At 42.8% G+C, this 26,007-nt stretch overlaps 1 protein-coding gene across 2 annotated transcripts in view; it reads left to right on the top strand.

The window, feature by feature from the left end:
- SYNPR (synaptoporin) overlaps positions 1 to 26,007 on the top strand; it is a 141,641-nt gene that overhangs the window by 87,583 nt on the left and 28,051 nt on the right. Inside the window, exon 1 of one of the 2 annotated variants that reach the window (XM_081853883.1) lies at positions 7 to 298. The exons of the other annotated variant lie outside the window; for it this stretch is intronic. Within the exon in view, the coding sequence (XP_081710009.1) occupies positions 275 to 298 (24 nt within the window). The 5' untranslated portion in view covers positions 7 to 274. Of the gene's footprint in view, positions 1 to 6; positions 299 to 26,007 lie in introns of those variants that run through there. 2 annotated transcript variants of the gene reach the window in all.

The following is a 26,007-nucleotide window of genomic DNA, read 5'->3' as shown; positions in this document are numbered from 1 at the left end:
GTCATTCTCTAATAACATGAGACCATTTCTCCACCGTTCCCACCTCCCTCTAGCAAATAAGGCTCTAGCTGCTGCCTGATTGGTATATCATCTCACTTTCCCTGAGCATTGATTTTTTCTTCTTCTTCTTGCTTGCTTTTTATTTGCTTCATAAAAACAGGGACAGGAGCTACTGCTGGCTACTGAGGAGCTTTTGGGGTGCCTCTATTTTTAGCATGAGCCAAATTTTGTCTTCTTTCAGATGAGGGAAATTGGATTATAAAACCTTTTGTAAATGTGTATGGTGATATTTGCTCCGGTAAGTTAACAACAACTGTAACCAGTCAATGTTCTTTTTCCTCTAGAGGAACTCTTATTTTAAAATCCAAAGCTACCTTTGTTACACTGATCTGTGTGTATCTGTGTCTCTCTGTCTTAGCAATTGCACCCTAATCTTGGGTGATTTTGTTTCTGTGGGTTTCCTTGACGTTTATTAAGAATACTGCTTTTTGGGGTAGAGAGAGAGAGAACTGTTTTAGTGAACTTATTCTGCACTTCAGGAAGCTGTAGTGATGTGTGCATAAACAAAAAAAGATTGCAGAATTTATTTTAAAATTATCGTTGAATCTTTGGTCTGTACTGCCCAAGTGTTTTCAGAATATTTTACTTTTCTTTCTTTCTTTTCTTAAAGTAATGCAGTTTTTTTGAACAAAGTAATACAATATATTGAAAAAAAAATATCAAAATTAAGGAAAGGTTGCATGGTGTCATACTGTAATTTGATGCAGATGTTTGCTGCCATTGGATAGTATTATGCAAAACAAAATAGTTAAATGATGGTATCACAGCAGCTGACCATTTCTCACAATGCATATCAACAGCACCTTTGGAGATGTTATTAATCTGAAACAATCTATGCAGGATTCCTTCTGTAAAGCAGAGATTTTTTGTGCATTAAATATTTCACTGTGTTTTGTTTTGTTTTTGTATACTACTTTTTCATTGAAAACATTCTTTATTCTATGTAGTCACAGGATATAGCATTTATTTTGATATGCAGCATTGTAATACTGTGTACATTTATGACACAGTACAGTAACTCTGTAGCTAAGGAAAACAAGCGGTGTGTAAGTGGTTAAGCTGCACGATAGAATTTCTGGGATTGTAATGATGAGCATTGTAGTTTTTGCTCCTCCTGGAAATAGTGGCTTTTGATGCCAAGTGTTTGAAAAGTACAAGGAAAGTCCATTAATTGTTCTACTGCTCGGCACTGTTAACAATCAGAATACATGTATGAACAGAGATTTCCTTGTTGTCCTTCAGCACTTAACTAATCCATCAACCTGCACCCTGACACATTTGCTATCATGGTATTAGTCAAATGGCATTGTTCAAAGTATGGAAGATGAGATTGATTTAAATGGAAAATCAGAAAGAAAACAATAGCAGAACAGTGGTTTTCAGGGGGAGTTTAAAACCTTCTGTTCCAAATTTCCTGGGGAGCAACTTTAGAATGGAGATTAAATTGAAGCTGTCCCATTGTAGATTCCCCTCCCCTGAAAATAACCCAAAGTTATTTGAGTCTCACCTGCTTCAGCCAAAATCAATGCTAATAAGTTTTGCAGGGTGCCCCTTTTCTGGTCTCCAAGTGTAAAGGATAGTGAAGCATAACGGAAAGAAGGGAGAAACCAGTAATTTGAACGCATGGCGATAAATGTTACCAATTAGCATTTTTGTGATCATGTAATAGAATCTGACACTTTATATAAAAATGCTAAATATTTTAGATAATGCATGAGCAAGCACATTCATTTCAGAAAATTATTATAAAGAGTGTAAACAAGTTAGTGTTCTTTTTAGCAATTGCAAGCCTATCATCATCATCAAAATCATCATCATCTTGCTATTGATAACATAGATGCTTCCATAGCTGGAATCCAAAACATTATTCCATGCACATGGGATCACTTTAATTGGGGACGAAAGAACAGTAAAGGAACTACTTGCTTGGTTTTGCAACAGAACCAGATACAATATTTTGCCTCACTACTCCCAATACGTGCAAGTTTCAATGCCTTACAAACCTAAGACAATCAGATCCATGATATCCAGAGATGTGGATCAAGGATCATAACAAGTTGCACATTTGCAGCTGAGAACCCCCATTTGTACCTAGGTCCTCTAGGATATATCACACATTATTTTTGGTGGTGGTGAGTGACAAACCTGTGTCTGGGTTTTCTTCTTTTTTTAAGTTACCCAAAGTTTATTCCAACCAAACCAGCACGGATGGTACACATATATAGCTTACTGCTATATGAGTCAACACACTGACGTCGTAGACTAGCTCTATATAAAAGTTTCAGCAGTGCTCCTGCAGTTTGACTAAAGTCCTTGAGTGGCTCTTGTAGCTGGTGAAGCTGCAGCTGGGGCAGAATGTGGCAGCTCAACTGTTCACTGGGGCAGGATAACACCAACATGTTAGCCAACTGTTGAAAGAATGCCACTGGCTACCAGTTAACTACTGGACTAAGTTTGAGGTGCTGGTTTTGGTGTATAAAGTCCTGTGCAGCTTGGGATTATTTGAAAGATTCTGTCACCCTTAGATATCCAGCCAATCATGGTGCTTTGCTAGTGAGGGCCTCCTGCAGATCTCATCTTCTCAGGAGGTCCAGTCTGCACAATGTAGGATTCAAGCCTTTAATGCGATGGCAGCTACCCTTTGGAATTCCTTCCCAGGAAATATTAGACAGGCATCATCTGTAGTCTACTGAAGACCTTCTTGGCTCCTTACTCACCATGCCCTCTGACACAGCACAACTATGTTTTGGGCTACATTAAGAGTTGAAAACTTTCGATTTGAAAAATTATCATAGCTGGGATAAAGCCAGGAGCGTGTCAGGCAGCAGAGGCTAGTGGACTTCATCAGGAATGGAAAAGCTTCTCTGTTTGCTCATGTAGATAGAGCTAAGTGAACCTGTGCTTGTGTCCTAGTGTGTGATGAAGGAACTGCACACAGAGATGGATAGAAGACAAAGCCAACAACAACCAAGTCACTTATGGCTCAACTATCAGGTTTGTAGGTGGCAGGGCAAGCATCCTTCAGTCATTCACACTAGAAGTAGCCAACCAAATCACCCCACCCACCCCAGATCCTGTTGGGCCACCAACTCCCATCAATCCCTGATCCAGCCTGATCAGTGGTCATGGATGATGGGGCTTGTAGACTAGTTGCATCTAGATTGGCTACCTGTGACTCACACAATAGCATGTGTTATGGCATGCTGAAGCTTAGTGTGCACTTTGTTTTTTTTTTTTATAATAATTTTTATTGATTTTACAACATAAACAAAAAACAAACAAACATAATGCGACTTCCCCAAACCTCCCCTTCACTGCATCCAAATTTCAAAATTTTTAGCAATTCTTCATCCCATTTTTATATTTAATTCTCTTTAAAAAGAGTTTCTGCTTTATAAATTTCGATTTATAGCTGTAATTCTTTGTGTCCAATCCCCTGACATCTTAACATTCCGAAATTTTACAACAATTTTTAAGATAGATTTTAAATTTTTTCCAGTCCTCCTCCACTGTCTCTTTCCTCTGGTCACGGATTCTGCCGGTCATCTCTGCCAGTCCCATAAATTCAGTCACCTTGGTCTGCCATTCTTCCAGAGTAGGTAATTCTTTAGTCTTCCAATACTTCGCCAAAAGGATTCTTGCTGCTGTTGTTGCGTACATAAAAAAGGTCCTATCTTTCTTTGGTACCAATTGGCCGACCATGCCCAGGAGAAAAGCCTCCGGTTTCTTTACAAATGTCCACTTAAGGATTTTCTTAATTTCATTATAGATCATTTCCCAGTAGGCCTTAATCTTTGGGCAGGTCCACCAAAGGTGATAAAAGGTTCCTTCACATTCATTACACTTCCAGCAATTGTTATTGGGCAAATGATATATCTTTGCAAGCTTGACTGGGGTCATGTACCACCTATAGATCATTTTCATTATGTTCTCTTTCAGGGCACTACATGCCGTAAATTTAATACCTGTGGTCCATAACTGCTCCCAGTCAGCGAACATAATATCATGACCAATATCTTGTGCCCACTTAATCATGGCTGATTTAACCGTTTCATCTTGTGTATTCCATTTTAGCAGCAGATTATACATTCTAGACAAGTTCTTAGTATTGGGTTCTAGCAATTCTGTTTCTAACTTTGACCTCTCCTTCTGAAATCCTAGTTTTCTGTCCTGCTTAAAGGTTTCATTAATCTGGTAATAATGTAACCAATCTCGGACTTTAGGTTTCAATTTCTCAAAACTCTGTAGTTTCAACTTTTCACCATCATATTCTATAATTTCACAATATTTTGGCCAGTCTGTATCCATGTTCAATCTTTTTACCGCCTTAGCTTCCATTGGTGACAGCCACCTGGGGGTTTTACTTTCAAACAAATCTTTATATCGATTCCATACATTATACAATGCTTTCCTAATAATATGATTTTTAAAATTTCTGTGTACCTTTACCTTGTCATACCATAGATATGCATGCCAACCAAAACTATTATCATAACCTTCCAAGTCCAGAATGTCTGTATTCTCAAGAAGTAGCCATGGTTTCAGCCAGCAAAAAGCTGCTGCTTCATAGTAAAGTTTTAAGTCCGGCAGGGCAAAGCCCCCTCTATCCTTTGCATCAGTCAAAATCTTGAATTTAATTCTGGGTTTTTTGCCCTGCCAGACAAATTTAGATATATCTTTCTGCCACTTCTTGAAACAGTCCATCTTATCTAAAATTTGTAATGTCTGGAACAAAAACAACAATCTCGGCAATACATTCATCTTAATTACAGCAATTCGGCCTAACAAGGAAAGTCTCAATCTTGACCATATATCGAAGTCTTTCTTCACTTCAGCCCAGCATTTCTCATAGTTATCTTTAAATAGGTTCACATTCTTAGATGTTAAATTCACCCCCAGATATGCTTAGTGTGCACTTTGTAGGTTATATAGTTCATGCATGCACACTACGTCAAAAAGGATGCTTCTACCTGTAACTCAAAAGTATTCCAATTTTACACACCCACCCAAAAAACCTGGCCTTTACACAATGATTTATAGGCTAGCCACTAAGCTAGTAGTCCTCACCACCATGTCCCATAACAGCAGATTCCATAAACGGATTGTGCATTGCATGAATGAGGTGCTGTATGCCTGTTAAACAGTGTCAATCTTGCCGTCAAAAGCTCTGCATGCTACCCATGGTGCTTTTAAGGAAGCTCGATTCCTGGTCTCAACTTTTGTGCCTCATTATGTATCAGCATGCCTCGAAAGCAATCTGATAGCTTCAGCAGCTGTTAACAGATGGGTGCAGGCAACTTGTTATATTGGAGCGATTTAGTCCAAAAGGGTGAGGAGATTAGGGTGCAAGCTTTTCCTAATTAAAAAGTGGCATCAATTTACATCTACCACTGCTAAAGGAGAGAGAGCTTTTGCTTTACATCCTAGGAAGCTGGCCTGAGAAAAGTCTGAACAAAGCTGTCCAAACAGAAATGCCCACACCTGGCTGATGCAATAACACAATGCAGTCTGATTGATTTAGGGTATTTATATATCCCTTTCGTCATACATCTCAAGGTGGTCACAATCACACAATAATTTCAACTAGCTCCCGAGAAGAGGGCAATATTCCTTAACAGTTGCTGCCACTGGACTGTCATTCCCCCCCTTCTGATACCATGAACTTTCCCTGCTGTGTTCCATTGATAAAAGGCTTAGTGTGATCACACCCCTTGTGCTGTCCTAACATCCAAGTCAAGGGGATCCTAGCATACAGTGCTAAAAGGCAGCAGACTTGTCACTCTTTAAATCTTTCCAAGCAATGAAAGGGGGGGGGCGGAGAGGGAGTTTTATCCCTATTGTCTGGTCTCTGCATTGTAGGAGCCCAAGATCCAAACAGCTCAGAAATGCAATACCCCAAGGACTGCCTCTCCTATTATTAATTACTACGACCACCACAACTGCTAATAGTACTAGTAGTATAAAGGTAAAGGGACCCCTGACTCTGGGGTTGCAGTGCTCATCTCGCTTTACTGGCTGTACAGCAGGCGTACAGCTTCCGGGTCATGTGGCCAGCATTACTAAGCTGCTTCTGGCAAACCAGAGCAGCGCACGGAAATGCCGTTTACCTTCCCACCAGAGCGGTACCTATTTATCTACTTGCACTTTGACGTGCTTTTGAACTGCTAGGTTTGCAGGAGCAGGGACCGAGCAACGGGAGCTTACTCTGTCGCGGGGATTCAAACCGCCAACCTTCTGATCAGCAAGCCCAAGAGGCTCAGTGGTTTAACCCACAGCGCCACCCTCGTCCCTAACCCACAGTAGTATACCACACTTCATTTGAAGGAATGTGGAATGCTCTCGCCAAGGAGACTCGCCTAGTGCCTTCATTACATATCTTTAGGTTCCAGATAAAAACATTCCTCTTCTTCAGACCCTCAGCTAATTAAACAATATACGGCCTTTTAAACTGTGTGTGGCATGGGGGTATTGCTTTTGTTTATTACTATGTTACATATTTTTGTGCTTTTATATTGTACACCACCCTGCGAACCTAGGATGAAAAGCAGTATAGAAATGTGTTAAATAAAATGAATATAAACCTCAATCATGTTATCAATGCATGCCATTTCTTTCTGTCCCCATGCTGGATGGGGCGGATGGGAGTCATAGTCTGGAAGACACTAGACTGGAGAAGGTTGGCCCTGCACTTTTTGCACATTTTGGGTGCTATTTCTTTTTACAAGAAGAATCCAAAGTAACATGGTAGCTCTTACAGCGTGCTGCATCACATCCCAGCCAGGATCTCAACACCAGTCAAAGCTCTTTCCACCAAAGTCATTTCCCTCTCTCAAGAGTGGCTTTTGTGATTCTTACAGTATCCCTCCCAGTGGCACGCTGAGTCAGTGCATCTTGCTGTTAACTGGAAGTTTGGTGGTTCGAGCCCACCCAGTGATGGCTGTGGGCAAGGTTCCCGAATTGCAAGGGGGCTGGACTAAATGACCCGTGAAGTCCCTTCCTGCTCTACAGTTCTGTGATTCTATTTCACTCTACGTTCCATAATGGTACCTTGGCACTTTGCAAGCCTGTGAAGTCTTTTTATTTTTGTTGCAAGAAGAGAGGAGGAGTGAATCATTTATGCACTGAATAGCAATATGTCAGGATCGATTGCTGAGCCCTGTTATCACCGAGCTATTCTGAGAGCTGATGTTCCTCCCCTCCCAACCGCTGAGCATCACCACTAGACAACCCTGTCTCGGGGCCAGCTCCAGCACAGCGTTTTCCTCCGCAGGACTGCTCTTCTGATTATTATGGAGAAGACAAATCAAGACGGACGTTGCAGGAAAGATATGTGGGGAGGGCACTACATTCCAAGAGCCTGGTGTTCCTAAATCTCTCCAGAGGAATCCCATGCTGATTTCCCTCTACTTCTCCAACACAACATTTCCACCCATGCCTTTTTCCTATGGGAAAAACTCCAAAAGCAAGCAGATGCCAGAATTGGTTACTGGTATTACCATCACCATCTCTATATTTAATACACGGAGATCTATGGTCATATCAGGCTGTCTTATATGGAGTTGGACCATTGGTTCATCAAACCCAGTACTGTTGACATTGTTTGGTTCTCCAAGGTACCCACAACCCACCCCACCCTCTTTGCTACCTTATTGTCATTTTTTTCACTGCACTTCTTGGGATTCAGCATGGGATCTTTGCATCTAAAGCACGTTTCTAAGCTACAGGGCCCTCCTCCAAGTTTCTACATAGAATCCTACCCTCTTTTTTATGCAGACCTTTAAGGAAAAGAAATATTTTTTGCAGTAGCTAGCCAGCGATCTGTGATTTTAGTTTTTATGTGGTCTTGTTTTATATATAGTGGTTGTAAACTGCTCTGGTTTTTTATTTAAAAAAATGAAATTGCAGCATAGAATATGTTTTTATAAATACATCCATATGTTTGCTGTACTTTTTCTGGCACAAGGCATGGGGTACCAGCAGGATCTGGTGGGGGAAAGGTGGATGTTTCATCAGTGCAATCAGTCCCCCAAGGCTGTGTCTAGTGCAAAGCTGTAGGTGGATGAAACACGGACACTTGCTGTCTGCCTTGGGCTCCATGTCAGTTGTGTGACTCACTCACACACACACACAGGGTTGGCAGTGCAGCGAGGTCCAATCGCTAGCATACCCTTATAAGGTCATGAAGGTGCTATGATGCTCCTGTAATAGGGTTGCTAGCATCTGGCAGTGCCAGCCCACCAGGAAAACCATGGAACAGGCTCACAGCTTTATGGTACAGGCATCTTCCCACTTATGCATGTTCAGCATGCGTGTTCCCGGTGACACACGCGCTGAAAACAATGCCTAAAGGGGGTGAGGTAGGGTGGGATAGAGGGGGAAGATTTAGATTGGTCCTCTGATCTCTGGTTTCATATTTGGTTCAAGGCTTGTCTCAAAATGTTTTCATTATTTATTTGTTATTTGCTGAGTACTGATGACTTTAGTGATGCGCTTTCCAAATACTGGTGATATTAGTGTTGGGGCCAGACAGGTCTCGCTAGGGAGAGAGGTCTTCCTGGTGCCAATGCTAATATATGATTTTGGTGTCAGGCTAAAATACTCCTTCTCACCCAGACTTTTGATGAGATATGAAATTTAAGCGTTTCCCACAGGGATAGCTGACTCTTGCAGAAAAAAACAAAGAGTTTAAAGACAAGCTTTTGTAAAATGCACTTCTTTGGATATATGAAGTGTTACCCTCAGCTACAAACATTGGAGCCGACTCCTAGCCAACCCCCCATAAAATATTTGAGGAGATCGCCACCACCATCCCAGAGAAACCACCCCTCCAATTCTACAATTCTGTGCTCAGTTCTGAGCATGGTCGGAAAACCAAAATGCATGTCCTGCTTTCCTGGGGTACCAAAGTGGCTTACAAGAGGCTTTCTTTACCAGTTAACACTTTACCAGTTAACACTTACATTGTCTTACGTTGCTTTGCATTAAGCAAGACCTTAATTTTTCCTCTGTTGTAAAGTTATAAAAGATAGATGCATAAAATAATTCTCACGATTTCATTCCCCATTAAGTGACATAACAGCAGAAAGAATTTTCCTTAACTATATCTGGAAAGATCACACATGGTGTGCTGTACTTTTAAAAAAGCAAAATCTGAAGTGTGTTGGAAAATATAGCACGCGCACACACAGCTAACCAAGGAAAGAAACATATTACTGTCTGCATTGCAAAGATACTAACATTACACATGCTTACCCGAATGGGATGGGTAAAAAATTGTGCATATTTTTTACTTCTGCTCCAGTGAAGAAGAATAAGAGAAACTGAGGGTAACAAAACGTTTGTGTCAAGTTCTCCAAAGAGCTCCTGCATAAAATTAATGAGGAGTTGTTAAAATAGACTGTGATGTTCACAATTGGCGCAACGTCTAGCGTGATGATAATGAAGTTAGCAACCTCATTAATTTGACATCATCTTGGATTAGGTTTAATTGAAGGTTGCCAATGAGCAATTTAAATTATAAATAATATAATGCAATGGAAGCCTTTAGTATAATAATAACTAAGAGTTTACAGTCATCAGTTGCAAATATGGCAGTGTGGTGATTGGGGTTTGGGGGTTTTTTGTCTCCTATTCACCTCTCTGACCCATTTGATTTCCTTGGGTAGGTTTTTGAAAAAATCTCCACCCAAGGTGAATTCCCACTGCATTTTCTTGATAAAGTCCTCCTGTTATCTACAATTGCTGCTCTGGGGAATTGATGCTCTACAATAACTGCTGAAGATCTGTGAAAGAGCATCTGCTCTGCATGGTTCAATCCCTGAGGTCTCCAGGTGGGGTTGACAACTTCCTCTTGCCAGAAACCCTAGAGAGCTGCTACCCATCAGTGTAGACCAGGCATCGGCAAACTCGGCCCTCCAGATATTTTGGGACTACAACTCCCATAGAATCATAGAATCATAGAATCATAGAGTTGGAAGAGACCACAAGGGCCATCGAGTCCAACCCCCTGCCAAGCAGGAAACACCATCAGAGCACTTCTGACATATGGTTGTCAAGCCTCTGCTTAAAGACCTCCAAAGAAGGAGACTCCACCACACTCCTTGGCAGCAAATTCCACTGTCGAACAGCTCTTACTGTCAGGAAGTTCTTCCTAATGTTTAGGTGGAATCTTCTTTCTTGTAGTTTGGAACCATTGCTCCATGTCCGCTTCTCTGGAGCAGCAGAAAACAACCTTTCTCCCTCCTCTATGTGACATCCTTTTATATATTTGAACATGGCTATCATATCACTCCTTAACCTCCTCTTCTCCATCATCCCTAGCTAACAGGAACAGTGGTCAGGGATAGTGGGAATTGTACTCCCAAAACATCTGGAGGGCCGGGTTTGCCTATGCCTGGTGTAAGGTAAAGGTAAAGGGACCCCTGACCATTAGGTCCAGTCGTGGCCAACTCTGGGGTTGCAACGCTTATCTTACTTTATTGGCCGAGGGAGCCAGCGTACAGCTTCCAGGTCATGTGGCCAGCATGACTAAGCTGCTTCTGGCGAACCAGAGCAGCACACGGAAACGGCGTTTACCTTCCCGCCAGAGTGGTTCCTATTTATCTACTTGCACTTTTTTGATGTGCTTTCGAACTGCTAGGTTGGCAGGAGCAGGGACCGAGCAACGGGAGCTCACCCTGTGGCAGGGATTCGAACCACCGACCTTCTGATCGGCAAGTCCTAGGCTCTGTGGTTTAACCCACAGCGCCAGACAACACCAAGTCAGATGGGCCAATGGCTGGACTCAGTGTAAGGCAGCTTCCTATGAGAGATGTCAATAGATGTATAAAGCAGTCTCTAGGAACAGGGAGGGGAGGGACTCACTTTGCTAATCTAAGAACAAAGCTGCTGCTACAAAAAACATAATGAAATGAAATAAAGTGACTGCAGTGACCTTATTTATGAACTTATTTGGAGAATTTCTAAAATGCACCTTCATCCAAACATAGGTTCCAGCGTGACACTCATAAAAATTCCAAAAATCAATACAAAGTTGAAGTAAGCAGTAAAAATAAAAACAACATTATGAGTTGCATCCAATTTTTTAAAAGTCATAATCAGAGTAGACCCACTAAAATCAGTGGGTTTAAGTTAGTTGTGAGATCCATGAGCTTCAGTGGGTCTACTCTGAGTCTGATTTATTCCCCCATATGAACCGACCCAGACTCTGCAATCATCATCTTAGGCCCTTCATGAGATTCCTGGAAGATGGCAGCATGAGAACGGTCTTTTCTGTGGTGGCTCCCTGTTTGTGGAATGTTCTCCACAGGGAGCCTTGCTTGGCACCTTCATTTCATATCTTTATGCACCAGGTGAAAATGTTTTTCTATAACTAGGCCTTTGGCTGATTAACATTCTATGTCCTTTTAAATGTTTTTCGTAGTAGGAGCATTATTGTTTTTGTGTGTGTGTGTTTTATCATGTATTTTGTGCTTTCATTTTTGTATTTTTATATTGTGAATCGCCCTGTAATCTTTGACTGAAGAGCGGTGTACAAATTAAACAAACAGGAATAAAATAATAATTTAGTCAGGTGCAACCTGTTAAAACCTCATGTGTTGGCCTTGTCCTGATATACTTTCCAAAGGTGTGGATTCATAATGTGGAAGCAGCAAGGCCCTGCTGTGTTATGCTTCCACAGAGCCAAGTGGAGCCAAGGCCACCCCAGGAATTTGCCAAGGGCAGTGCTGTGTTCTTTGGAGGGAGCCATGACCTGCTGCTTTTGGCAGCTGATAGAAGAGACTTTCCCCCTCCACAGTTCTCCTTTGGTCTGTGTACATTTGCTCCTCAGGAACAGTAGGGAGGAAAGGAAGCGTGTGGAGCCTACCGATAGGGTCTAATGCGAAGAAATTGAACTTTCCGACATTGTGTGTTTGTGTTTTGGTTGTAAAATGGTTGCTTTTTGCTTTAGAAGGGCTCTCGGGCAAAGCGAGGTCAAAGGTTCACAAGATGGTTAAAAAGTGCAAGGAAATTGTACACAGGATGGTTAAAGGTTCAGGCGATGGACCTGGCAATTGGGAGGAAACAGCATTTATCAATACCTAAACTACTGAGAGCAGAAGGTGGTTGATGGAATTCACAATGGCATTTAATGTTTCATCATAGAATTGTAGGGTTGGAAGGGATCGCAAGGTACATCTTTTCCAACCTCCTGCCATGCAGGAATCATAGAATAATAGAATCACAACTAAAGAATCTCTGGCAGATGGTCATCCAACCTGGATTGAAAAACCTCCCATGAAGGAGAGTCCACCACCTTCCAAAGCAGTTTGTTCAGCTGCCAAACTGCCCTTAATGTCAAAAGGTTCCTCCTAATGTTCAGTCAGAATCTTGCTCCATCTTTCATGTGAAAGTCCTTTAGATCTTTGAAGATGGTTATCATAGAATCAAAGAACTGTAGAGTTGGAAGGGACACCAAGGGTCATCTAGTCCAACCCCCTGCAATGCAGGATCATATCTCCTCTCAGTCTCCTCTTTTCCAGGTTAAACACACCCAACTCCTTCAACTGTTCTTCATAAGGCTTGGTTTCCAGAGCCTTGATCATTGTGCTCAGCCTCCTTTGCACATGTTCCAGCTTGTCAATATCCTTCTTAAATTGTGGTGCCCAGAACTGGACACAGGTGTGGCCTGACTGAGGCAGAATAGAGCGGTACTATTACTTCCCTTGATCTGGACACTACTTCTGTAGTCATTGTTTACATCCTGGATTTTTCAGGGATGTGGTGGTAGCTGATGCCTCAAGGTGCTGCTGTTTTGCAGGCATCTGCTGTCTTCTGAACTATGGATCTCAACTGAGATGGTAACATTCTATTACTTCTGCCCACAGCTGGTCCACCCAAGGGGCAAAGTGAGGCGACCACCTCAGGTGGCAGGATCCACAGAAACTGCAGATCTGGCCTCCGAGGAACAAGCTTCTTGGAGACCAGCTATGAACATCCCCAATGCCGCCTCTACAGCGGTCTCTTGGCAAAAGGAGACATTGCTGGTCTCCTCCCAATGTAGATCTTTATATAGATCTCACTCCTTCTTCCCTGGTGGGGTGAAAGCACCGTTTTGTGGTTTGCCTCAGGTGCCAAAATATATTTGGCTGGCCTATATCTGCCCCATCCGAACTACGGTAGCATTCCCTGTCCCCTAAGACTGAAGGCGAATTTAAACATTGCAGTTCCTGTCTGGAAGCTGCTGAGAATTATTTCCATGTGGCAATGTTCTATCTGGCAGGCACAGTGCCTAAAAGCCATATACATTTGCCCCAACCAGCACCACACATATGACTTATTGTCAGGCTTTGGAGAAATGGCTTCCTCCTCTTCTTTGGCCGTGGATAAGCAGAACAAAGCAAAAATAGTATCTTACCATTTAAAGAGATTTTAATGATCACAGAGAAAGAACAAAGAGTCCATTCTCGGAGTAAAGGTGCTCCCAGTTAAGGTTTACACCCACTTCCCCCCGAGTCACCCGAGTCACTTCCTCGCCTTGCAACCTGATCTGGCAACCACTGTGCCTTCTGTGCAGCTACCTTATCTAATCTCAGTGACCTTGGACTGATCAGCTGGACACTTTCCAGTGAACCGGAGTCTGTTAACTCTCTCCCGGTTCTTCTTCTCCTAGCTGTTCACCACCCAGTTCTTCCCAACTTTTGTCTTCTGAACTATGTCCCTCTGCGAACCACTGTTCCAAATCTATACTGTTCCACTGCTCCAGGGAAGATTCAGGATCCTGATGAGGAGCAGGGGGAGGAGGAGGCTCCCACCATTCCTCATCTGTGCAGCCCTCCTCAGCACGGTCCCTGACACTTATATGGGCAGATACACACAACTGAGCCATCCCTGTGGAATGAAGCTCTAAGATATTATGCCTCTGGTATGGAGCACCATTGCCTGGAAACCCTGTGCAGGAGAAACATTTCAATTGATGTCAGCTTCAAAACTCTAGAAGAAGGGATGCCCTCCCTAGATTTGATGGACTCCAACTGCCATAAGCTCCAGCCATCATGGCCGCTTGGCAGGAGTGTTAGTAAAACATGCAGCTGCCTTTTGCTGAGCCAGACCAATGGCCCATCTCAGTAGTGTTCACATTTACTGGCAGCTGCTGCCCAGGGTTTTAAATCGAGATCTCTCCCAGCCCTAACTGAGGATATCAGGAATTGAAGCGAAAACATTCAGCGTGCAAAGCAGATGATCTTAGCACTGAGCTATGGCCCTTCCAACAATGTTCAGAGGTGACAAACAGAGCCTAGGACTTGCCAGTCAGAAGGTTGGCGGTTCGAATCCCCACAACGGCGTGAGCTCCTGTTGCTCGGTCCCTGCTCCTGCCAACCTAGCAGTTCAAAAGCATGTCAAAGTGCAAGTAGATAAATAGGTACTGCTCCGGCGGGAAGGTAAATGGCGTTTCTGTGTGCTGCTCTGTTTCACCAGAAGCGGCTTAGTCATGCTGGCAGAAGTGGCTTAGTCATGTATGCCAGCTCCCTCAGCCAATAAAGCGAGATGAGCGCCGCAACCCCAGAGTCGGTCATGACTGGACCTAATGGTCAGGGGTCCCTTTACCTTTATATGGCCCTTCCAACAAGGTTCAGAGGTGACCAGAATTAGGGACACATCAAGTGCTTTTAAAATTGCTTCCTTCTCTTCTGAGTTGTCATTATGGGCAGGGAGATTTTCCCTTTTCTTTCCATTTTATTATGATGACTTTGCAGATGACCTACTTCAGAGCATCTGGTCTGGTTATTGCAACTTCAAAGACTGTTGAGGGGGGAGTTCAAATGTACATATATTTATACCAACAAATGCAAATGAGAAATTGCAGCAATCGTTTACTCCTCTGGGAGAGGTGGCAACCACATGTGGATTGTGCAGAAGATACAGAGTGTTTATGTGCCCTAGGAGGCTGATTGCCTTACAGCTGTGTGCGATGGATAAGCAGAACCAGGTCTTCTATCGTGGATTAACATTCTCTCCAGACTATTAATACCACTTTGATTCTTTGATCAGCATTCTTGCTGATCAAGTTTCCTCCATGGACTTGAGCTCATTTTGCCCTTATCCTAAACTCTCTTATCAAAATGATCCAGATTCCTTAAGTGTCCTTCGCATCATGTCCCATGTTAGCACACATTCTCAACTTCTGACTTATTAAATACTTGGAATGTCTATTGGAGCCATGTGGATCACTGAAGTTGCATTGCATTTTTAAGGCAATAAAGTGGAACCCCCTTTTTTTGCAAACAAAAAAACAAAAACAAACACAAACCTCAAATACACCATATGGTGTATTCAAAAAGACTGGGGCAAATTTATACTTTATATGAAAGAAAATTGTAAACAGTTGAAAACGCTTGTAGGTTTGAGTTGAAATGTTTGGTAATGGGAAATTAAGGAGCTGATTTACATATAAGAAGGTGATTGCTAAAAGATTGATATAAGGTAAAAAAGTGGATATAGGTATGCGAAGAAATTGGTAAAGGTGTGTGGAAGTCTGTCAGAGGGAGGGAAGGAAGTTGATGCTTTAAGTGATGCTTAAAGTTATGGATTGTTTTTTTCTTTAATGAAATATAGAAAACTTAATAAAAATTATATATATAAAAACAAAAAACAAATACACCATATGGAAATGAAGCTTCCAGGACGCTGAAAACTGAAACTATAATAGCCAGGTTTCTGGGTGCACTTAAAGCAAAAAGTTTATATTTTTATACTTGCAACTCATTTGTAGTCTTGTTGTATTAGGTGTCCTGTACACCATTTAGGGACAATATTGATTAAGCGGCATACAAATTATTGAAATAAATAGGTAAGCATTGTTGCAGCAGTAGCATTTATAATATCAGGCAGGGTCAAAGGAGCGGCATGCAAGCTTCAAATCCAATCCAGTGAACAGCAAGTCCTTCCTGCTGGGATCTGCATTTCCCAGCACTCCTGGCTTGCACCTGACTCACAGCCATAGCAATGTACCAGATGCCAGGAAGCCTTCCTCCATCTCACCATGCCTGGTAATTGGAAGAAGGCTGAGGAGGTTGGATGACAGAGGGGAAGCAGAAGGTATGGAGGCCTCCTGGGAGATGGAGAATGGGTCTCCATCACACTCCCAAAAGCATCCTTAAGGGTATGACAGAATCCAGTTTTGCTTGGAATAGAGCTGTTTTCTGAATTAGAAGGGCGTGTGGGGGGGGGGGGGAATAGCTCAGTTTTCCATTGCAGATAAATGCCCTCTGGACATGCCAAGGAACCTGCAAGCACCTTAATAGTTTAGATTAGAATACAATTGAGTTTTATTCTATTTCTATTAAAATATAATGAGAGAGGAGGAGTACTAGTATTCCATTATGTGGTTAAGCTAAATGGTGTGTTGAAGGGAGAGGGGGGAATGGTTATTTTAAAATAATCAATGGGAGATGATTAAGATAAAGCTTTTCTTCAAAGGAAAAGATGGAAAATTGTCTCCCTGGAATTAAACTATTATGCAAGTAAAATTATTAGAACATGATGGTTACTCAGTTTAAAATATTCACAGCGCCAAGTGCCATCATCCATCGATTTAAGAATCATATTAAGTGGTTTTCATCTTAAAACGTGAAGTACTAAATTGGAGCGTCTGCCGTTAAAGGCAGCATTCAGGGAACCCTTTAATGGAAAGTAACAGAAATGAAGACACACACATGGCTTTTAAAGGGGATTAGATAAATTCGTGGCGAATAAGGCTATAACTGGCCACTAGCCAAGTTGGCTATGCTCTGAGTGCATGATCAGAGGCAGTAATGCTTCTGAATTCCAGATGTTGGAAAACCCACTGGAGGGGAGAGTGGTTTTTTGTTTGGGTCATGTTTGTGGGCTTCCCACAGGCATCTGGCTGACCTCTGTGAGAGCAGGATGCTAGCGTAGATGGGCCATTGACCTCATCCAAAAGGTTCTTATGTTCTTAAGAAGATAACTTTGAAATAGAAGCTTTGAGCAACAGGTGGCCCATGTAAATAAGGGCAATTTCCACAACCTCCCCAAAATCTAAATATTGGCCTATGCCCCTCAATAATGTTCCTGGTGCAAGTGCAGGAAAATCTTGGTTTCCCAAAGGAAAACACCTCATCGGATGGTAAAAGTGTTCTTGGACTGTACCGCTGTAGAATGTATGATGCAGACTGAATGATCCTGCATGAGTATTCAGTCATATAGGCCTGGTTCACACATTACAATAAGCCAAACCACAGGTTACCGTGACTGCACAACCTGTATGTACGGTGTGGGTCTGTCCCACTCTGGCTAATGGTAGGGCCGGTCCTGACATCTTGGATTCTTTCGGGCAACCTTCCACAGTGGTGTTTCATGGTTGCTGCGGAGTTCAGGAGTGGCAGAGAAAAAATGCATTACCTGGATCCAGTCCCGACTAGAAAACGTATGTTTTGGCCTCGGCGTTGCAGATTGCCAATGAGCCAAGCATCAAAAATGTCACTGGGCTCACGATTGAATTACTTGCGTGATCTGTGCACAAGCATGTTGGACCATATTAGATGGTTGTGTATATGTATATCTGTGTGGGTGGATGGATAGATAGATAGATAGATAGATAGATAGATAGATAGATAGATAGATAGATGATAGATAGATAGATATAGAGAGATGATAGATAGATAGATAGATAGATAGATAGATAGATAGATAGATAGATAGATAGACAGACAGACAGACAGATATAGATAGATGATAGATGATAGATATAGATAGATAGATGATAGATAGATAGATAGATAGATAGATAGATAGATAGATAGATAGATAGATAGATAGATGATAGATGTAGAAAAAGCCCAGTTTATTTAGGCTGATCACTCTTGTTAAAAAAGAGAGGGGAAACCAGTTTTGGTTTCACTGTTGTAATAGTATGTATGTTGCTCGGAAGTTAAATCAGCAATAGGAGGAGGAAGAGTCTGAAGGAAGAACAGGAAGTGAGGAAATAGAGATTGGGAGATGGATAGAGAGGCAAGGAGAGAAGTGTAAGCCCTTTAACTGTTTCAAGTACTTATAAAAAAGTACACTGTTGAGAGCTGCTCCTTTGATTACACAGACAATGTCAAATGAAACAGCTGGAGCCTACAACACACTTAAAACCCAGAACATTTGATGCAAGTTTATGCTGTCCTATTTGTTTCCAATGATTTTTAAAAATGTAAATACTAAAACTGTACATGTGACAAATAGGTGTTTAAGAGCACATTCCTAATAAGGGTTTAGCCAAGATTGGCTATGGCTCCCTGCTGAAGGTACACATGGAGTTGCTGTTTAATGTGGAAATGGCCCTAAAAGTCTGTCGTCGTTGTATCTGATTTGCTGAATGGCCTGTCTGACTTTGCTCCTATCCTGCACCAGATAGCATGGTGGGGTGCCACCACTGATCCAGTCAGGCACATCACCGCTGGGAGTTAGAAGGGAAGGTTGGGAGGCAGCATTGAGGATAGTGCATTCCAAACATGCCAGCAGAGCCAATCCAGTGCTCCTACTAGTGTGTTTGTTCACTTCATTCTCACTCACCCTTCACCCAAGGGCCCCAGGGTGGGTTGCAGAATTACAGCCTTGCCCCTCCCACACTGCCTCCTAGTCACAGGTTAGGTGAAAGGTGGTGCACTGCGTCTGCTTCTGTATGTATATGAAGCATCCTTATACCAGCTCTGATTTCTGGCTCATCTCACCCAATATTTCTTACTCTGACTGGTAGAGGCTGCAAGGCCTTGGGCAGGAATCCTCACATTGTGGGGATCCCTCTCTCTCCTCTCTGCCCCAGTGTGAGGGCAACAGTTATGATGTAAAGGAACAGACAACGATTTGGGATAGAAATTGGTCACAACTTTATTGATTGCAAATATAGATGGACTTTGGCTCAGGCAGTGGGTGTATATCCATTTCAGCCTCCTGCTAGAGGGCTTAAATTTTAAACAGGGTCATGCCAAGGATTGTGGCCTTACCAAGAACGAGGTGGCCGACCCCAGGCCATCCCTGGAAGCTCTATGGCCCATCTGCCCCACGCTTGGCTTCTGGATAAAGACTTCCACCTAAACCCCTTTAGTTTGTGCCTGCTTTAGGTTGGGTGATGCACCAATTCACCCCCAACCTTGATGACTAGGATTCCAACCAATGCCTTACCCACCAGAAGTTATCGGTTTTAACCCTGGCTAGTGGACCAGGGCAAGATTTCGGCCCTCAGGTCTGCCGTCCAGGCTCCTGCCACTTGGATTCCCCTTGCCACGCCTTTTGCCCTGCAATGCTGCCAGCCAGGGAATTTAAACAGCCGCCCACTGGGATATGACTCCTTACTGTCCCGGGAATGGAGGGCAACCCACAAGGGACTGCAACTACTGTCCACCCAGAGCAGGGTAAGCGGCCATTAGAAGCTTCTGGATCCTTCTAACTAGAAATTCCATGGACTGAGCTGGGAATCATCTGCATGCACAGTGTCTTCTCTTCCGCTGAGCTATATCCTTTTCTTGCATACTGGAATGAGTGTGAACGCTGTTTACCTCTTCATTTATCAGATTATTCGGTTTCTGTCCCTGGAATTCCTAACTGAATCGTCTCCTGTGCATGGATTCTCACTTCCAGCCTTCAGAAGTCGGCATATCAGAATTACTCATGAAAAGTTCCCCACACAAAAGTGTGGCTTTAAGAAGAAGAATTGGTTCCATAGCAATTGACAAGTGACAGATGTTCAGAAATACTTCATACCTGACTTCTGGCACATTTATTTTGGTGCCTCTGAAGCACCTTGTTAAATGGAGCTGCCTCCATTTTCCTTTTGGTGTTGTTGTTGTTGTAAAAAAATCACAATAATCAGGACTTCATCAAGATACTACGCAGTGTGAATTAGATTGAATGCTGACCTGCTGTGGCAAATGCTGAAAGTCGAATGGCTGAAAGCCAATAATTTCATCACACTACATAAGTACTCCATTGACTTGCTCTCCTGAAGCACTTTTGATGTCAGCTGGAGGCAGGTAGATTATGATTCCATGCCGGGGTCTAACATTTCACAACCTTTCCTCTGCTTATAAACTGAAATATTTTTGAGGAGCATAGTGTTGGTGCTAAACAAGATTCCCTGTACTTCATTCAGTGCCTTTTAAGTCAACAAAAGGCAGAACTTAAATGCAGCAGATATGTTCTTATATTGGGAAGGGGGGCAGCGGGATGAAATCGCCATATAAATATACAGCCATAGAACAAAAAGATGCTATATATCTATAGCAAATGTGGAATCCTTTCTGCAATGCATTTTCTCCAGGTTTCTTGGACCCCAAGTTAACAGTCAGTTGGCTGCCCTGCTAAAAAGCCATACTACACTAAGGTACATCCACTCTCAGTAGCATCCTCCCTTAAAGGATCAAATAGCCTTTTAATAATAATAATAATGAACCATAGCAGGTTTCCAAAGTTTTGCAGTGCTGCAGTAGTGATACAGTACAGTTTGCATGCAAAATGTATTTGGTTAAATCTCTTGTATTTCCAAACAGTACTTGGGAAAGATTCCTATCTGGAAGGCCACTACCAGTCAATAGACAATATCGAACAGGACCAGGGGTTGCCAATGTTTTTGTAAACCAGGGAAACTGCTGTGGACACTAAACACCACAATCTTGTATACTATTGGCTACAATAGAATGCTTCTTCAGTAGAATGTGACCCTTGAGCTAGATGGATCAATAATATTGGCTTATATCATGCATCTTCCTAGGTGCTTTCATTGTCTGATCCCAACATTACATGGGCAGCAGTGGTGGCCGTGTTCCATCCTTTGGTCACTATACCAGGCAGTGGTGGGAAATGGGGTGGGGATACCCAAGCACAATGTTTATAGTGTGCAAAATCCTGACCTAATGAGGGCAGGTTAGAGGCGCTGCCTTACCTCTTCTAAAAATGGTTGCAGGACATATGAAGAGCCAGGCCTTTTATTAGTCAGATCCTGTGTCCACATGCGCTGATGGCTTGCAATTCATCCAGTGCCTTTTGAGTCTGTTGAATGCAGAACTTAAATGCAGCAGATACATTCTAATACTTTTTGTTTTGCAGGTTGTGTGTGTATGTGTGTGTGAGAGAGAGAGAAATAGCCATATAAGTATACAGTATTGTCCAATTGTTGGCATTTGAGAGACAATGGAGTGCACCTCTGTTGACGAAGTCAGACCACTGTGTTAGCAGCACCAAAATGCCATCCAACCACCTTAGGGACTCTGAATTTGTGTAGGGTTCACTCCTTGGTCTTTTGTTCTCCAGAAGACATCCCAGAAGACAGAAGAGGTTTAGGACCAGAGTTTTCCTCCTCTTAGATGGGCTACGTTCCCAGGTTGACAAGTCTAACCTGCCCCTCACTTCCCTCTACAGCTCGTGCAGAAACCGCCTTCTTGACCGTTGGACCCACCATTAATCTCATTTGCTCTATCTGCCAGAGCCTGTCTTCTGCCTGTGGCAGAAGTCCCTGATTCACCAAGGGCTTGACACCTGGTTTAGCCGGTCAGTCAAAGCCATTTCCCAAAGTGTGGTTGCCGTTGCGTGTTGACAGTTTCTAGGAGCCACGGGTGAGAGCTGAGTGCAGGGCAGGGACCAAAGGTGGACCCAGGAAGAGCACAGTGTGTCCCCCACCAGAAGTACTACCCCCCCAACACCCTATACACCCCCCACTATCCTATACTGGCTATTTATTTATGACCGCAATATTTTTTTCCAGATTCTAAACACCACTGAAAGTTTGTGAACTGAACACGAGTCTGAGAAAATGAGGAACTATGAGAAACTGGGTTTGACAGATCTGCCCAGCTTTACTTGGAGAGGATGTTGAACGTGGGAAACAGAAAGCTGATGCCCCACCGCTGTGTCTCTGCTCCCATATGCCCACCTGTGTTCTTCTAATCAACTTCTACTTAAGCTGTTTTAGCCGCTGCTCATATAAGCTGAGCTATTGCCCATTTCACAAAGGAGGCTTTCTATTTCCTCACCTGGTGGGCATTGCCAGTGGTCATCTGAGAACACAGATGAACCTCAGACCCAAGTAGAAGCCAAGTAAGAAAAATACTCTGCCCTATTCAGCATGAAATGGAGGCAAATCCCTCTCCCTGATGCTGATCTTCTTCCCTGCCGCAGTGTGAGTAATTGTAATTCTCTCAACTCTCCCAGAATGTACTGGTTGCAGACTTGCTACTGGTGAGTGGCTTTGCTTTAACAAGCCACATCTCCTGACAGGTGACCTATTGCCGGAATGACAAGATGTCCTTTAATGCAGCACACTGGAAGTGCAAAACTCTTTTACATTTGTTATCTAGTTAATCCTCAAATGTCACCCGAGTTGTGTAGCTTAGCATTATCGTTAATGTAATTATTCGGTTGTATCCAGTTCTGTCCCTCCACTGTGTAGAAAAGGGGAGGCAATTATTATTATTATTGGAAATCCATCCCTTTGTCCTGTAGCTCCTCTACACCATCTTGCACACTGTTTGAAAGGGTCCACCAAGCCTCTGAAGCAGATTTGGTGGGGGCATAAAGAAAGAAGAAGACTGCAAAGAGAAAGGATAATTAGAGGGACACAGACACACACACACCTGCCATTATGTTTATGGAAGACTCTGCTGCATGAAAGAGTCTCCTCTCAGTGAAGGGTCAGTTCAGGGAAAGAACTGGATACAACCCATTATAGTGTGCTTGAAAGAATCCTTGCTCTGTGGAAGAATTGCATATGTCACAATCCTTGCCATCCTTGTCATTTGCCTCGTGCAGCAAAACCTCTCGGGTCAGCCCTGGCCCTGGGCTCAAAAAGGTCTTTTCTTTTTTTATAATTTTTTATATTAAGTTTTACATAACAAATTTAAATTCAAACACATCAATCACCTCTTCGTTTAGGATTCCCTGAATCCTCTGACTTCCCTCCACCCTTCCATGGTTTCCATCTGCTTATCTTATTTCCTCTAAGTTGTTAAAAGAATATTGCCCATTTTCCCATTGTTTTTGTATTACTTAATTGTAATTGTATTACAATTACTTACTTGTTTTTGTATTACAAAATTGTAATTGTATTACAATTACTTACTTGTTTTTGTATTACAAGCATTACTTAAATCCTGCCAAAGTTTTTAGTTGTTTACAGTGTTCTCTTAAGTACATTATAAATCCTTCCCATTCCTTCTTAAAATTCTTCTCTTCCTGGTTTCTGATTTTCCCAGTAATTTTTGCCATTTCACCATAGTCCATCATCTTCACCAGCCATTCCTCGCTGGTTGGAACTTTGTCATCTTTCCATCTCTGAGCCAGTAGTATCCTTGCTGCTGTCATCGCATACATGAATAGTCTTTTCTGCTCTCTTGGAATCTCTGTACCTAAAATGCCTAACATAAAAAACCTCTGGTCTTTTCACAAATGTTATTTTAAACATTTTTCCCCCAACTCATTATACATCATTTCCCAGAATGTTTTAGTTATCTTGCGTATCCACCACATATGGTAGAATGTGCCTTCTTTCTCCTTACATTTCCATCAAAGATTAGAAGCAGTCAAAAAGGTCTTTTCAACTATGACCACTAAGCAGGCATAGGCAAACTCCAGCCCTCCAGATGTTTGGGACTACAATTCCCATCATCCCTAGCTAACAGGACCAGTTGTCAGGGATGATGGGAAGTGTAGTCCCAAACATCTGGAGGGCCACAGGTTGCCTATGCCTAAGAGCCTAAATCCATCTGTGTGGAAAGTGGTGTCAGGCTGTGTATGCACCATAACTTTAAAGCACAAAGAATACTGGGAACTGTAGCTTATCTTTCACAGAGCTACAGTTCCCAGCACCCTTAACAAATGACAGTTCCCAGGATTCTTGCTGGGGAGGCAGAAATGTGCTTTACATGTGTGGTGTGTATGCAGCCTAAGACACCCTGCGCATTTGCGGTACATTGAAGCCACTGGAATTAAAATGGGGCACTGGGGAGAGGGAATGTTGCTTCCAACAATGCTTTTCCCGGGCTCACCAAATATATTGTTTTCTCCCTTTGCCACACATTTTGTAGCTGCACGATTAATACCAATTTACAATGCTGTTCCCTGTGCAACTCAATTAATTCCAAGGGGAGATCAGCTCTGAGTGTTTTGTTAGAGGAAATAATTGAGCCTCATTTACTTGTGAGAGGTCTATTGTTCATGATATAGTGGCAACAATTACAGCTTCAGTGTAAATATATAACAACAAAATGCACACGGAGCCGCCTCGTCCCATTTTACCTGCCGGTATTTTTTCCCTGCCTGTCAGTTTGGCCCTACCTGGCCCTGGACAAATTGTTTCATTAACATTTTAGTACATCTTGCTATTGTTGATCAGAATATGTGAGCAGCTGAGAGACAGTTTGAACGGAACTGCCCCCCCAAATTTTTTTTCATGAGAATTTATCCCTTCACATAGCCCATTTATAGTCAGTGAGTGGCCCTTCAGCCAATAACTGAGGCCTGTGCTGACCCAAGAAATTTTGCTGCCTGAGGCAGTGAAGCAAATGGCTCCCCCTCCCTCAGTATCCAGGGTCGACCAAGTTCTTTTAACACCTGAGACCTCCTCTTTCTGGAAGTAAAACAGAAAACAACAATAAGCTAAATCACCCAAATCGTTGCTCTTTCATGATGCTGAAAATCTGCTGCATGAGGTAGCTGCCTCACTCTCACTCATGGCAGGCTCGTATGGCCTTGTGGCCTTTTGCAGCCATTCTAGGCAGGAATATGATGGTGGACCTTTAAACGTTGCTGCTGAGCTGTTGGATGAACCCACAGCAAAATGAGTCACTTGGCACTGCTATAATGTCTAAAGGTCGTCTTAAAGTGTGGAAAGGGCTGTAGCTCAGCAGCACAACACAGAAGGTCCCATACTCAATGTGGGCACCTCCAGCTAAGAGGACCCAGGCAGCAGGTGATGGGGAAGACCTCTCTGGCTCTCAGACCCTGGAGAGCCACTCCCAGCAGTAGCAGCTGGTAGGGAAGCTCACCTGGCAGACAATATTGGGCTAGAGAAACACATAGCCTGACCCAGCACAAGGCAACTTTCCATATGAGCATATTAGCATAGCAAGCTGCCTTATGCTGAGTCAGAAGAGGGATCCCCCTGGCTCTCAAGAGTTTCAGACAGGGGACTATATCTCCCTGGGCAATATATCCATATACGTACCGTCCAAAACTGGTTTGAAGTTCATATCATGATATTGGTTTCATAGTTTTTGACCTGGCAATATATTCCGAATCATGATGTGTGTGTGTTAGTTACGCAAAAATCACAATGTGGGGAAAACTGTGAAACCAGCCAATGTTCCTCCATATTTCAGACACTGTGATACAGTATATCAGTAGATCCTGATGTTTAGCTGGTGATGTATCATGAAGCTGAAAACCAGATATCACCAAGCCCTGCTGTTTACCTCTACATAGTTCCAACTTTATTTCAGACGTTGTGCTATATTGGTATATTGTGAAGTTTAGCTGGTGATATATCATGATGTTGAAAACCAGATATTGGCCAGCTATTCCCCCAGCCCTATCTGAAGATATCAGGGACTGAACCTGAGATTCTCTGCCACTGAGCTGAGAGCCCCTTCTGTGACAGGGGAGAATTTATGTGGCTGTGGATGCAGAACTAGAAAGCACTAATTCTTACGAGTTGGTTCAAAGGTGTGATCTCGACTATGTTGTGCAAATGAAGTTTGCTTTTGTTTACGTTTGTGCGTCTTAATTGTGAGTCTGTCTTTCTGGGTACCCCTCGTTCCCTTCAGTTGGAGTTGCCATGCCATGCTAGAATAAACTCCAAAAGGAGAACAATGAAACTAGAATTCAGCTGCCCGCAGTCCTAAGAGGTAAAAGCAGATAAGTGCTATTAATTGTGCTAAAAGCAGCCCAAGGACAAGGGAACACACCACATGTGAA

This window comes from Podarcis erhardii, assembly GCF_964252035.2.
Source record: "Podarcis erhardii genome assembly, chromosome: 2".
Classification (NCBI taxonomy): Eukaryota; Metazoa; Chordata; class Lepidosauria; order Squamata; family Lacertidae; genus Podarcis; species Podarcis erhardii.
Note: the sequence above shows the minus strand (reverse complement) of the source record. Positions and strands in the feature narration are given on the sequence as shown.